Source organism: Bos taurus, chromosome 24 (assembly GCF_002263795.3).
Source record: "Bos taurus isolate L1 Dominette 01449 registration number 42190680 breed Hereford chromosome 24, ARS-UCD2.0, whole genome shotgun sequence".
Taxonomy (NCBI): domain Eukaryota; kingdom Metazoa; phylum Chordata; class Mammalia; order Artiodactyla; family Bovidae; genus Bos; species Bos taurus.
Window position 1 is genome coordinate 60,935,846 of NC_037351.1, and position 15,324 is coordinate 60,951,169.

At 42.1% G+C, this 15,324-nt stretch overlaps 1 protein-coding gene across 2 annotated transcripts in view; it reads left to right on the forward strand.

Moving 5' to 3' along the window:
- ZCCHC2 (zinc finger CCHC-type containing 2) overlaps positions 1-15,324 on the forward strand; it is a 63,647-nt gene that overhangs the window by 32,419 nt on the left and 15,904 nt on the right. For both annotated transcript variants that reach the window (XR_009492772.1, XM_003587776.5), the window contains exons 6-11: positions 1,187-1,281; positions 3,821-3,904; positions 5,445-5,502; positions 7,711-7,846; positions 8,921-8,985; positions 9,371-9,465. Coding sequence is in view for 1 of the 2 variants with exons in the window: in XM_003587776.5 (XP_003587824.4) it covers positions 1,187-1,281; positions 3,821-3,904; positions 5,445-5,502; positions 7,711-7,846; positions 8,921-8,985; positions 9,371-9,465 (533 nt within the window). In the remaining variant the exon portion in view is untranslated. The remainder of the gene's footprint in view (positions 1-1,186; positions 1,282-3,820; positions 3,905-5,444; positions 5,503-7,710; positions 7,847-8,920; positions 8,986-9,370; positions 9,466-15,324) is intronic.

The window sequence follows — 15,324 nt, forward strand, 5'->3', positions numbered from 1 at the left end:
CCTGTATGCTGATTACAAGTCCCTGCCTTGTACTCAACATGACTGTACTTCTGACCAATTAGTTGGTTTGTAAACATAACGATAAATAGAAGGCTTTGGATTTTAATCCCCAGCCTTTGGTAGTGTGTTCAGACCTGGAAGTTTAGATGAGCGCCATACTAGGCGTCTGTTTCTCGCCCATCTCTCCATTTCCCCCTTTGTCTTCCTGTCCAATGTTTACCTCCACATTTTGAGTTCCAATAAGAAGTTTTGTCTAATGCATAAGGACGCTTCGGTCCATAAGGGTCAGCTCTTGGTATGGTATTTGATAATTTTGTAACTAATCAGAATGGTAGGTCTGAAACCTTGGGGAGTCAATAAGAACTAAAGTTTTGAATGAGCACTTAAAGTATTCAAAAGCAATGAAAAGGGATTTGTATGTTGAGCAGGGTGACAGTTAATGTGTGTGTACTACTTGAGTATCATAACCTTGAAGGATGTTGAAATTTCCTAAGAGGAAATTGGAGCCAAAAGGCCACATGCCTTGTTTAGGGTGATTCAGCTTGTAAGTGATTGAGCTGGTGTTCACATCCCAAGTAAACTTTCCATCAACTTTCCATCAGACTGTGCTGTAACTCTGCCCCTTTTGTAGGGAAGACCTCCACTTGGAATCCCCTAATGACATTAATAGAACACGAGGAAAGCTGTTTTTAAAGATAACAGCTTAGACTCATGGTGTGGTGCATACCGAGGTGACTCATCAGCCACGCGTGCCTGAGTCTGCAGCAGTACTTGTGACCAGCCTAGCGGCGTCTTCTAGCTTCCGGAACTCCCGAGCTCCAAACTTCCCGGTGTCTGTATTTTCAGGGGGTGGGACAGTTCCTTCATGGAACTGTGAAGAAGGGTGAAGAACCTGTAGTTGTTTTTCTGAGCAGAAAGGTGACTGCTAATAATACGTGTTGGGTCAGAATTGAAACCTTATCAGTAGATTATATAAAGTTGAAAATAAGCCTGTTTATTAGATTCTTGTAGATAAGTCTTTTATTCATTTCCTCCTATGGGGAATACATTAGCAAACACATATTCTTTTTCTTAGGAAAATAGTTTTTGTACCTGAATTAAACTGCCACGTGGTTTGTTTACCATCTCACCTATCTTGTGGGTTTATTGCATGAAATTAACCAGTCTCTTTTCTTTTTACATACAGGCAGCTATTTTCAACTTCATCACAAGCTTTTCTACAGAGTCAGAGAGTACACAGCTTTTTTCAGTCCATATCATCTGACCCTCTGCACAGCCTCAGTAAGTGTCTCTGCTCCTCCGTATAAATCTGACATTTTTCTGGCCTGGATTTCTTGCTATACCATGCCTCCCTGTATATGGGATTGCCATTTTAGTTAAGGTCAAGTGGCATACAAATTAGAAACATTGGTAGTTTTTAGTGAATTTTCACTGCAGTTTTAAAGAAAGTAACTTATAAAAGCTAATGTCACAAAACAGTAATGATCTGTATGTGAAAAAATGTATAAAAGAGTGGATATATGTATATGTATAACTGATTCACTTTGCTGTACAGCAAAAACTAACGGCTAAATCAGCTGTACTGTAATGAAAATTTTAAAAGAAAAAACGCTAACATCACAAAACAGGGGCCAAATATCTCAAACCCATGGGCCTTCTGGATCCTCAGGCCCCTTGATAGACTTGACTCACAGGTTGCCAAGACACTCTAGTGCAGCCTGGATGATGGATAACCTCTGACCTCTGCCCCTATTCCCATAAGGACCTCCCCAGCCTCCCAGGCTGGAAGCTCGGGCTTCACCCTCTTCACGTTTCCCCTTCATATCCAGTCGTTTAAGGACCAAGCCATGCCAGACAGAGGACGTCTTCCTTCTTACCTTCTCACCAGTCCCATTGCCAGGCCTGTTTTTCATGCACAGACTGTACAAAGCCTCACTTCTCTCCGACTCTAGTTTCTTGCTCCACTGTAACCTGCCCCAGGATTGTCTTGGGGATCAGTTTGTTAATCCTCTTGTTATTGTTCAGTCATTAAGTTGTGTCCAGCTCTGTGACACCGTGGACTGCAGCACACTAGGCTCCCCTGTCTTTCACTGTCTCCTGGAGTTTGCTCAAATTCATATCCATTGAGTCAGTGACGCTGTCTAACCATCTCATCCTGTTGTCCCCTTCTCCTTTTGCCTTCAATCTTTCCCAGCATCAGAGTCTTCCATGAGTCAGCTCTTTGCACCAGGTGGCCAAAGTACTGGAGCTTCCATCCACCCTCTATTCAGAGCGTTAAACACCTGCTGTGAGGCTCAGGCCCTGTCCTGAGCATCCTTGAGCCTCCTCTCCCTGGCTTAAAGGGTTGGCAGCCACTCGGTACACCTGGCCATTTCCTATTCCAGGGTCTTGCTCTTTTGCACCCTTTTGTCACAGTCTGTTAAGATCACACCTGTTTTTTGGGACCCAGCTGGAATAACCACCTCACAAGGATATTTCCTGCCTCCTTGTATGTTCCTGTGGTCTGGTTCGCCCTCACGTTTCAGCATTCATCACAGTCTGCTTTGCGTTTGGTTTTGTACACATCTATCTCAGCTGCCTTTTCTAATAAATATTTTGCCAGTAACATCAAAATAGTCAGTGCTTTCTTCTTGAACCAAGTGTGATTTTTTTAAATGAATATCTATAAATAGCATCTGTTTAGTTCTGAAGAAGCATTGAAGCCTGAAGTTAAGCTTTTAATTCAGATTTTAGCAAGTCTGCCTAGGAAAATGTGCTCAAGTGAGTAGTATACACATAAATAAGAGGAAACTCATCTGGAGAGTTCGGCAGTTTGTAAATTACATGAGCAATGTTAAAGAGGCTGGTGGATTTTTAAGATCTCAAATTGTATGAAATCAAGATAGTGTATTAAAAGACATGTTTTGAAATCATGGAAAATCTCAAGTTATTTCACCAAAGAACATATTGTTGGCAAAGTTCATTTTGCAGCCACTCATTTAAGAAAGGGCTTCTCTAGTAGCTCAGACAGTAAAGCATTCACCTGCAATGCAAGAGACCTAGGTTCGATCCCTGGGTTGGGAAGATCCCCTGGAGAAGGAAATGACAACCACTCTAGGATTCTTGCCTAGAGAATTTCATGGACAGAGGAGCCTGGCGGGCTACAGTCTGTGGGGTTGTACAGAGTCAGACATGACTGAGTGACTAACACACACACTTCTAAGAAACAACAGTTCCATACTCCTCCTGCGTCCCTGCAATAGCAATATTCCACATTCTGACATCCAAGAAAACAGGTGTTAGACACCCAAATGACTTAAAATGGTAACCTCTGCAAGCCCACTGCTCTGTCTGTAACAGAGAAGCGATCCGTCTCGTACAGTGTGTTCCGAGGGCCTGGGCTGGCCCATGAGCGCTGAGCACGTGTCTGGAGGAGGAGCAGGAGCGGGAGATGTTGTGCGCTGCTGCGGCAGCCTGATGTCACCGCACTGTCCTGTCATTCATAAAAAGGGCACGAAACTGACACAGCACAGACACTTAGAAGCGCCAGCCAGTCCATCTCCTCATTGTGCACCGGGCACACGGGCAGGCAGACTCGCCCAGTTGTTCCAGTCCTGTGACTTCTAGGGGGAGAGCTGGCTGCGTGGCTCAGGGCCCCCACTCCCAGCCTGATGCTCTGTGCCAGGTCTCCTTGCTTTCTTCAGAGTCCCAACTACTGGAGACTCTCTCTGTACCATTAACTCCAACTCTCAGCTTCTGTGGGAGAAAAGTAATCATTACACTGGTATATCTCACTATGATAACTTCCCTGAAAGTTAATGATATTTAATACTTCCTGCAGATAACTTACAGTCCTCTCTGAAGACCTCCAAGATACTAGAACACTTGAAAGAAGACAGCTCGGAAGCATCAAGTCAAGAAGAAGGTAAGCGTTGATTCCCTGGGATGAGTCATTCTGCACAGTGTTGTTGCAGGGGAAGGTAAACAGGCCGTCAGCACAGACCGAGGATCCGAGAGACAGACGTGTGGGGACTTGGTGTGTGAAAGGTGGTGTTTCAGAGAACCATCAAAGTGTGTGTGAGCAGTGGTACCGGCTGGCTTTCCAGTTGGGAAAAATTATATAATTAGATCCCTACTTCTGTCGCGCACAGAACGTTTCAAGTGAATAGCACATTATATGTAACATATGTAAACTTAATGTAAAATATAAAACTTGAGTTTTCAAAGGTTAGTACTCTGGGACAAGAAGGCTTTCCAGACAAGACAGAGCAGCATGGCCATAGGGGAGATCTTTCTGTTCTAAGTTAAAGCTTAACATGTGACAGAAAGCCACACTGAAGACATTTGCAGGGTATTTACAGGTGAAGACTCCAGCCAGGACTATACAGTCTTCAAAAATCCTTGAGAAAATCAGTCTGGTCAACAACAAAGGGAAAGATAAAAATAGGCAATTCACAGAAGAACCTTGAATGGTTCCGCCCCCTGAGTAGTCCAGAAAATGCAAATGAAAAACAATGAGAAGTTTTTCTCATTGTCATCTCATTATCATCAAAGAGATATCCAGAGATATCCAGATTTCATACCCATCAGACTGGCAGACCTTTTTCAAGTTTGGGAATTATCAAGGATATGAAGTAAGGGGAATTCTCACCACTGTCAATGGAGTTTAAATGGGTGCAAGTGTTTTGGACAGAATTCGATGCTGTCGTGCAGTGGGAGGCGGTCCCTGCTGCTCCCCAGCATTTCTGCTTCTGTGAACATTGTTGCCCGTGGGCTCAGGGGCCAGGACTCGGGCCGTCCCGGCAGGCTGTGGGGGAACGGCAGAGCCCTGAATGTGACCCGAACGTTTCAAATGTTGATAAAGTTATGAATAGATTGAGGCACGTTCATGCTGGGTGGCAGTTAAAATAAAGGATATTTAGAGTATACTCAACCATGTGGCACCACTGTGTGTGTGAATGCACGGATGGGTGGTTAAACATGCGCGCCTCAGCTAACCTCTGGGGGGAGGGACTGGATGCAATGGAGGGAGGCATGTAATTGTTCCCGGATGTTTCCTTTCTTAATAAAAAGAGGAAAATACAGAGATATCCAGGAGGTGGGTACATGGGTGTTGGTTTTATTAATATGTATTTTTATGATATATGAGACACTTCATTTGCTTAATGGTTAAAAAAAAAAGGCCTGAAATTCAATGTTGTGGTTTTACAGTTTAATGCTTATAGTCAACTTTTGTAGTTTTGGACAAATTTGATCTGCTGTTAGGTGGAATGTGTTTGAGAGGCTATTTAAGGACGTTCGTCACTGACTGTGTCTTTGGAAATTGTCTCTTTGAGGAATTTTCCGTGAGCTTGGAAGCGCTCTGGGTGGTCTGTGAACACTGTCACGGTCATAAATCAGCTGTGGGCTCCGTTTGCATTTTGCAGAAGGGTGTGGTGTAATGATTGTTTTTTCCTCCACTCCAGATGTGTTACAGCACACTGCGATCCACAAGAAGCACGCTGGCAGAGGCCCGCTTTTGCAGTAGGTATCTCTCTCCCAAACCCTGAAGGCGCTGTGTGCTTGTGAATCACTGTCCTGTGTACTTACTGAGATTCAGTTACCATTCTGCCATTTGACTGCTTGCTCGTTATTTGTATCAGCTTTAGCTCGCTCTCCTTGCTTTCGGGTGTTTTTTTTGTTGTGCTCTTCTCTTGTATCAGCCACGATGGTTGTGCATGCGCTGTTTCTCAATGCTTGCGGTGGTTACCTGAGGTTTTGTTCTGCGTTGGCAGCTTATGAAGGCCTGACCCCAGTTGTGCTTGTACCACCTCCCACGTGAGGACCTTCATCACTGTCTTCACTTACCTCCTCCTAGCTTACAGACTGTGTCTGTCATGTGTCTTAATTCTCTTTTAAACCTCATGAAGCCTTTTTTTCATTCATCATTTAGATACTACCATTCCATTGTTCTTCATTCCTTCCAGTGTGTCTGAGCATCCTTCTAACTAAAGAACACTTGAGAATCTCCTATTTCATTGTGTGCCAGTGATGAGTTCACTTTGTTTTTCTCAAGAAGAAATGTCCCTCTCGCCTTCCTTTTTGAAAGACACTTTGCAGATAGGACATAGGACTGCAGGCGGGTCATCACTTCCTGCAGCTCCGAGCGCCTGGGTCACCGTCTCCAGGCCTGTGCTTTTGGTCCCTCACTTCATCTCCTCTCAGCCCGGTTTGATTTCTGCCTCAAAGCACTTAAAATCATCTGTGTGACTTCCGACCCTCTCCCACAGCCGCAGTCCTCTCCAGGCTCCCGCCACGAGCCTGTTGGCTCTTGGCCCAGGGTTCTGTGTGGGTGCTCTGGGCCTGTGTGGCCCTGGAACCAGCCAGCTCAGAGCGGGAAGTTCCTTCACCCAGGGCTGTGCCCTCACTGGTGGGGAGCTCCGGTTCCTGCCCCTGGGGAGGTAGCTGTGGGAGTCCCAGGGGGCTTGAGCCTCTGTAGCTCGTGGCGGCGGCCCCAGTGACAGCACCACAGGCTGGCTTCTCCTCCTCCCATCTGACTTGCCCCTCTCCTTCCTTGCTCCTGCTTCCCAGATGCCCGGCCATGTCAACCACGTCACCCAGACTCTGCTTCTGGGGGGAGCTCAAGACCGCAGGTAGCCATTGTCTCCATCCTATTACTCTCTGAAGGTTAGGGGGCTTCTCCAAACCCAGACTGTGTGTTTGAATTTTCCCATTGTCTGGTTTTCAGCAGTTCCCTGTGATGAGTTTGCAGCTTTCTTTGAGTGAGCCCCTCCTCTGTGGCCCTGGGTGCCCACAGGCCAGGCTTTCCGCCACATCGTGCGTGCTCTCTCAAGCTTCTTCTGCTGCTACATTTTTCCCCTTTCCATGCCCCAGTCTATTTTCTCATGACCAGATTTCCTCTTCACTGAGTTTTTTCATCTGTTTCCATCCATTGAATTCCTGCTGCTAAGTCGCTTCAGTCATGTCCGACTCTGTGCGACCCCACAGACGGCAGCCCACCAGGGTCCCCCGTCCCTGGGATTCTCCAGGCAAGAACACTGGAGTGGGTTGCCATTTCCTTCTCCAGTGCATGAAAGTGAAAAGTGAAAATGAAGTCGCTCAGTCGTGCCTGACTCTTAGCGACCCCATGGACTGCAGCCTACCAGGCTCCTCTGTCCATGGATTTTCCAGGCAAGGGTACTGGAGTGGGGTGCCATTGTCTTTCCTAATTTATTTTATAGTTCTAGAATTTAAATTTGATTCCTTTTTCTATTTTCCAGTATTCCTCCAAAGTTCTGTCATCCTGTAGCTCTTGACCAGTGTTGAGCACTGTTAGTTTAGAGTCCGTGTCTGGTAATTCTCTGGATTCTCTCTGAGTCTGTTTCTGTGGCCTGTTCCTCTTGATTTCCAGTCACATTATGCTGTCCCTTCCCTTGCCTTAGACACACACCGTCCATAGCGATTGTCTCAAGATCGGGGTTAGTACCCCGGCTGAGAGCCATGTGGAATGAGTCCAGAGACAGACTGTGCCTTTGTCAAGCTCTGCAGAGACAGGTATTAATTAAAAGTAGGTAAGAGTGCTGTGCACGGGCTGACTCTCATAGTGCACTGTTTCCTTAGAGCCATTGCGAGGCATTCCATAAAAACTAACGTACTGAAGAAAGGGTTGCCATCGCGTCTTCACTGTATGCTCAGTAGTTGGGATTTCTGAGGACAGAGCTTCACACTGGCACAAACTCTTTCTTTTGCTAGCACTGTCGGTGCAGGTTGTTCCCCGGTGGACACGCTCCCCGTGCAGTATGCTGAGCAGAATGGGGTCATGGATTGGAGGAAGCCAACCTGTGCCACCGTTCAGCACCAGGAGCAGTGTGTGGCCTTAGTCGACCAGGTACGGGGGTTGTTTTGTCTTCCGCCATGCTGATCAGGCGGTGTTACTGCATGTGAGTCAAGTTCCTTAAGCACTGTGAGGTCTGCTAGTGTATCTGGTAAGAAGAAACGAAGGAACATTTCAATGTAAGACTTTGAAGTTAATTGGTATACATGACCTAAGCTCCTCTGGGACCTGAAGAAGTGTATTTATATCAGTTTTAGTACTCAGAAATACTAATACATTTTATTGTGATGATGCCGGAAATGATTCACTAGGGATACACCGTTATGCCACGTTTTTTGCTTTGAAAGAATTATTCACATTTTGGTCCCTGTCTCGCTGTGGAGATGTGAACTCTGAAAAGTCTCTTCCCTCGTGACTTGTTGGGCCAGTTTCCCAGCACTCCCAAACGTGATTAGGAAGTACTCGCTTTTCATTGCTGGTGTAGTCGGACAGCCGCATGCTCCCCAGTGAGTTTAGGGCCATGGCACTGCCAGTACAGGGGCGATGCTTAGTGGGACTGCTCTGGAGAGAACCACCTTCTCTAGAAAATGGATCTGTATTACTGGCTAACACTCAGGTCCAGATGTGAACCTTTATTGGGATGTGTTTTATGAACTAAAGCATTAAAACATACTTTGAGAAATTGTGTTATTAAAGTCATGCTCACTGATGGCTGATTCTCAGGTCCACCTGACTGTTGTGTGTCTTCATCTGCCTCGGGGCCTCTACCTTTTCTTCTTAGAGTCAACACAATCGTGTGTTCTACCGACCTGAACTTGAGAAGACTAGTAAACCTGTAGCAAATACCAGTTACTTGATTGTATTTTTTTAGTGACAAAAAGAAAACAATCCATTTTATTAATAAAAGCAAAATACAGAATAGGTATTTTTCTCATGATTAAGTATTTGTCAGAAAATATGCAAATTTTAGTGGACCAAGTAGGTAACTTCAAAAAAGATAGAAAATAAAAATGTGTTAGAATACACAACTGGGGTTGTGTCATTTTAGTGTCTTGTATCAGAATACGAGGATGCCTCCTTGAGTGTGGCCGTGCTTTGGTCCAGTTACTTTTTTATTCTTTTCCGTAGCATTCAACTGAAAAACGAAGTTTATCTTCGATAAGTAAGAAGAAAGGAAAGCCACAAATTGAAAAGTAGGTTTAATTTAATGTTTCTAGTAATAGAAATTGGTCAGAGAAGACAACATCTGATAATAGACCTGTTTAGTTTATGTAGTATAAATAGTATTTTTATATTAGTTTTCTTTTTATTTTTACTCTGGACTTCTTTTTTTTAGTTCTAGATAATCAACACATGTACATAATAAAAACAAGGCTGTTGTCATGTATCATATTCAGTTTGGAGGGGCACAGTTTCCAGTCCTGCACACTGAAGGGTAGATCTTGCATTCACATATACCTTACTAAACTTTTTTTTTAATTATTAAAAAAATTGAGGGGAATTTTATTAGTGTTGTACTTAATGTGTTCTCTAGGGACTGTTAAAAAAATGTTGGTAACATGTATACTTTTGGCTTAGGGAGAAAATTAAGAAAACTGACAGTAGATTGAATAGTAGAATAAATGGTATTCGAATCTCTGCTCTTCCGCACACCCACGGTGGTTCTGTGAAAGGTAAGGGAGTTTTTCTTTCAATTACACATCACCTAAATATATTTAGCAGGGTACCTATTAGAGTGGGTGTTGAGCTGTTGTGTCAAAGCCTCACACACATTTTCCCTGCATTGATGTGAGTAGTAATTTCTGAATTAACTCCATGAATACTTCAGACGTATTTAATGCAGGAAATCTGGTCTGGCCTCGGAGGTGAAGGGACGTCTGCCGCAGCTACACTCCGGCCCCTTTCCCTCCCCCTGGCAGCAGCGGTCTCGTCATGGGTTTCCTCTTCAGCTACTCCCTGCTCCAGAGCAGAGGCCACAAGACCTGAGGGGTCTATCCAGCCTCACAGAAGCCTGTACTCTTGTGTTAAAGTCATCTTAAAAAATCTTATTGACTCTTTCAAGCTTTAATGACCATCCTTTGTGGAGGTTTATGGGAATCACAAGCTGAAGTCAAGATTTCCGGGAGAAATATCAGCAACCTCAGATATGCAGATGATACTACTCTTAGGGCAGAAAGTGAAGAGGAACTAAAGAGCATCTAGCTGAAAGTGAAAGAGGGGAGTGAAAAAGCTGGCTTGAAACTCAGCATTCAAAACGTGAGATCATGGCATCCTGTCCCATCACTTCATGGCAGACAGAAGGGGAAAAAGTGGAATCAGTGACAGGTTTTCTTTTCTTGGGCTCCAAAATCACTGCAGATGGTGACTGCAGCCATGAAATGAAAAGACACTTGCTCCTTGGGAGAAAAGCTGTGAAAAACCTAGACAGCGTATTAAAAACCAGAGACATCGCTTTGCCAGCAAAGGTCCATCTAGTCAAGGCTATGGTTTTTCCAGTGGTCATTTATGGGTGTGAGAGCTGGACCATAAGAAGGACCTTGAGAAGACTGAGCACTGAAGCATTGATGCTTTCAAACCATGGTGTTAGAGAAGACTCTCGAGAGTCCCTGGGACTACAGGGAGAGCAGAGAAACGTGGGGGGCCAACTCATTGGAGTAACTTTTCGTGTTGTAACACTGCAGTGTCTGAGATTCCCGTGGTGATGGCAGCTGAAAGAAGGAGGCGCTGCTGAAACAAGGGGACAGGAGTTCTCGGTGGACGATTAGAAACAGCCGCTGCCGGGACTCCCTGTCTGTTTGCTCCTGGTTCGTTCTCTGCACTGCCTTCTAAGCCACATGCTAAATCAGGTCATCTCGAGCTAAGATTCCTGTCAGGTATACGCCACCCTCATAACATCACTCTGGTCTCATATGATGTGGGAACTACATCCAAAAAGTTAGTAATGGTTTCTTCCCTTTGAGCTTCATACTTTCAGAGATGCACGTGGACTTTGATCTCAGACAGGTGTAGGTTTGCGTCTTTACCACCCCCCTAGTTTCTTAAATTTGTAAAAGAAGAATAATATCCACCTCATCAGATTGTAAGACTTAAATGTGACAACATATGAAAAGCATTTGGCTTGCATCAAGTACCAAGGTGTTCAGTCATGTAATTCCTTTTGCCTCTTATAATAAGTTAGAAGAAAACATACGCTGTCTAGGTTAAGAACTTTGGATAATCGATCAGACTCTTAATTCCTTTCTTTATTTTTAAATATTATGAAAGTACAACCTCAGGATTTTTAATTCAAAATTAACCTTATTCTTTCTTGTTCTCTCTCTATGCCACTGATTCATATGTGTGTGTATATATATATTTTTTATTTATAGAGTAAACTATAAATAAAAAATACTTTGTGAAACTGCTGTCAGGTGTAGCTGAGATGTTTGCTGACCGCAGGTTAAAGATAAAACCCTCTGTTTATTAATCCCTTTGAAATACTGAGGAATTACCTTTAAGGGTTTTTAACAGAACAAGCACACAGTTAGTAAATGTAGATGCCATATTGAAGCTGAAAATATTGGGTCCTTTGATTCATGGATTGTCCAGATTTTTAAATAACTCAGTTTGAGATAAGTGTTTGTAACTTAAAATTTAACTTCTATTTTGGGTAAAATACATTTATGTAGTTCAAAATTCTGAAGGTACAAAAGGGAACAAAATAAGTCTCCCCGTCCGCCTGTATGTTGTCTTCTCCCCGAAACAGTCAGTGCTGTTCATCATCTGTGTTTTCACAATATTTGCTTTTAAAATCTCAAGCTTTAAATCTTTCTACTAAAGAGAAGGATGCCTTACCTCACTTACAGTATGAAGAACTTTATCCTATTGCATCGCCCATGTTTCTTCCACCCCATTTTTCTGTTGGCTGATTGTGGCACCAAAAATTTGGGGTTGACCTCTCAATTTATTTTAGATTATAATGATTTAAAGACCTTCATCTTCCTTTAATAACTCATTGCGGGTCTGTCGTCTGATGGGTCTAAATGGTTCTTAAGTCTGTCTAGCTTCTTTTTATCCATAAATACTAATAACTAGATTTTTATCATTAGAATAGTGGCTAGCGTAAGTTTTTTCCTCTTTGTCGTCTTAATAACGTGGCACCCTGTCCCATCACTTCATGGCAAATAGAAGGGGAAAAGTGGAATCAGGGAAAACAATAAGTAAAAAAGTTTATCAGTTCAATTCAGTTGCTCAGTTGTGTTCGACTCTTTGCAACCCCACGGACTGCAGCATGCCAGGCTTCCCTGTCCATTACCAACTCCCAGAGCTTGCTCAAACTCATGTCCATCAAGTCAGTGATGCCTTCCAACCATCTCATTCTGTCGTCCCCTTCTCTTGCTGCCTTCAATATTTCCTACCATTGGAGTCTTTTCCAGTGAATCAGTCCTTTGCATCATGTGGCCAAAGTATCAGAACTTTAGCTTCAGCATCAGTCCTTCCAAAGAATATTCAGGACTGATTTCCTGTAGGATTGACTGGTTTGATCTCCTTTCAGTCCAAGAGACTCAAGAGTCTTCTCCAACACCACAGTTCAAAAGCATCAATTCTTCGGTGCTCAGCTTTCTTTATGGTCCAACTCTCACATCCATACATGACTACCAGAAAAACCATAAGCTTTGACTAGATGGACCTTTATTGGCAAAATAATGTCTCTGCTTTTTAATATGCTCTGTAGGTTGGTCATAGTTTTTCTTCCAAGGAGCAAGTGTCTTTTAATTTCGTGGCTGCAGTCACCATCTGCAGTGATACTGAAGCCCAAGAAAATAGTCTGTCACAGTTTCTATTGTTTCCCCATCTATTTGCCATGAAGTGATGGATCGGATGCCATGATCTTAGTTTTTTGAATGTTGAATTTTTTATATTTCTGTTTAAAAGGGCAGTTTGTGGAATAGCCTTTGGCATAGTTAATGATCCTTACCTTCCTCACCTTCTGAATTCAGAGGATCACATTTCTTTTTTATTATAAAAATTCCAAAGAATCCACACAATTCTAAAGCACCTGGATTGTCAAAAACAGGAAATTATGTTCACTATAGATTTAGATTTATGTATGTATTTCTTTGAAAATTGCAAATTAATCTATGACAGTTGAGTGATTAAAATATTTACTAGCTATATAATGTAAAGAAATTAATGGAATAAATTATTTCATTCTGAGAAATAGCTGCCTCACCTCCTTTTTTTTTTTAAGCATTCTGAAGCTTACCCTGTGAAGTATCAAAGGCTTCACTGCATGATAGTGAGCTCACTCTACCCAAGTGGTTTGGTGGTGGTGGCGTTTTTTTTTTTATTCCCAGTCCATCATTTATTTCTGCTTAGAACTCAGGGGCTACTCAGTCTACTTCATGGGAAGCAATTTAATCTTTTCAAATATTTCAGGCATGGAAATTTTAACTGAAAGGCATTTTTGGCAGTCAGTTGTATTCTTGAGTTGTTGTTTTATTTTATTTTATTTATTCTTTTTTTTAAGAAAGAATTTTATAGTATACTCTGAGGAGTTTTTATTTAACTTAAGAAGCGGTTCAATGTGGTAGTATTAGGCAGACCCTACAAAGAACGTTAATTCTGATTTTTAAAGTCAATAAGATTGACTATTTTCTCTGCCTTTGTTTTACGAATGTATTTGTCAATTATTTTCAGTTAAAATTGTGTTTCAGTAATGGACTTTTACCTTGGTCAAGGGCCAGTTTTTATTACATAATTATAGAAAAACTGAAAAAAAATTTACAAACTGTAATTTCTGATGGTTCAGTTCAGAAATTTATTTATTTATTTTTTTCTTCCACCCTCTCCCTCTCCCACAGAGTCCATAAGCCTGTTCTATACATCAGTGTCTCTTTTGCTGTCTCGTATACAGGGTTATCGTTACCATCTTTCTAAATTCCATATATATGCGTTAGTATACTGTATTGGTGTTTGTCCTTCTGGCTTACTTCACTCTGTATAATAGGCTCCAGTTTCATCTACCTCATTAGAACTGATTCAAATGTTTTCTTTTTAATGGCTGAGTAATACTCCATTCTGTATATGTACCACAGCTTTCTTATCCATTCATCTGCTGATGGACATCTAGGTTGTTTCCATGTCCTGGCTATTATAAACAGTGCTGCGATGAACATTGGGGTACACGTGTCTCTTTCCCTTCTGGTTTCCTCAGTATGTATGCCCAGCAGTGGGATTGCTGGATCATAAGGCAGTTCTATTTCCAGTTTTTTAAGGAATCTCCACACTGTTCTCCATAGTGGCTGTACTAGTTTGCATTCCCACCAACAGTGTAAGAGGGTTCCCTTTTCTCCACACCCTCTCCAGCATTTATTATTTGTAGACTTTTGGATCGCAGCCATTCTGACTGGTGTGAAATGGTATCTCATAGTGGTTTTGATTTGCATTTCTCTGATAATGAGTGATGTTGAGCATCTTTTCATGTGTTTGTTAGCCATCTGTATGTCTTCTTTGGAGAAATGTCTATTTAGATCTTTGGCCCATTTTTTGATTGGGTCATTTATTTTTCTGGAGTTGAGCTGTAGGAGTTGCTTGTATATTTTTGAGATTAGTTGTTTGTCGGTTGCTTCATTTGCTATTATTTTCTCCCATTCTGAAGGCTGTCTTTTCACCTTGCTTATAGTTTCCTTTGATGTGCAGAAGCTTTTAAGTTTAATTAGGTCCCATTTGTTTATTTTTGCTTTTATTTCCAATATTCTGGGAGGTGGGTCATAGAGGATCCTGCTGTGATGTATGTCAGAGAGTGTTTTGCCTATGTTCTCCTCTAGGAGTTTTATAGTTTCTGGTCTTACGTTGAGATCTTTAATCCATTTTGAGTTTGTTTTTGTATATGGTGTTAGAAAGTGTTCTAGTTTCATTCTTTTACAAGTGGTTGACCAGATTTCCCAGCACCACTTGTTAAAGAGATTGTCTTTAATCCATTGTATATTCTTGCCTCCTTTGTCAAAGATAAGGTGTCCATATGTGCGTGGATTTATCTCTGGGCTTTCTATTTTGTTCCATTGATCTATATTTCTGTCTTTGTGCCAGTACCATACTGTCTTGATAACTGTGGCTTTGTAGTAGAGCCTGAAGTCAGGTAGGTTGATTCCTCCAGTTCCATTTTTCTTTCTCAAGATCGCTTTGGCTATTCGAGGTTTTTTGTTTTTCCATACAAATTGTGAAATTATTTGTTCTAGCTCTGTGAAGAATACTGTTGGTAGCTTGATAGGGATTGCATTGAATCTATAAATTGCTTTGGGTAGTATACTCATTTTCACTATATTAATTCTTCCAATCCATGAACATGGTATATTTCTCCATCTATTAGTGTCCTCTTTGATTTCTTTCACCAGTGTTTTATAGTTTTCTATATATAGGTCTTTAGTTTCTTTAGGTAGATATATTCCTAAGTATTTTATTCTTTTCGTTGCAATGGTGAATGGAATTGTTTCCTTAATTTCTCTTTCTGTTTTCTCATTATTAGTGTATAGGAATGCAAGGGATTTCTG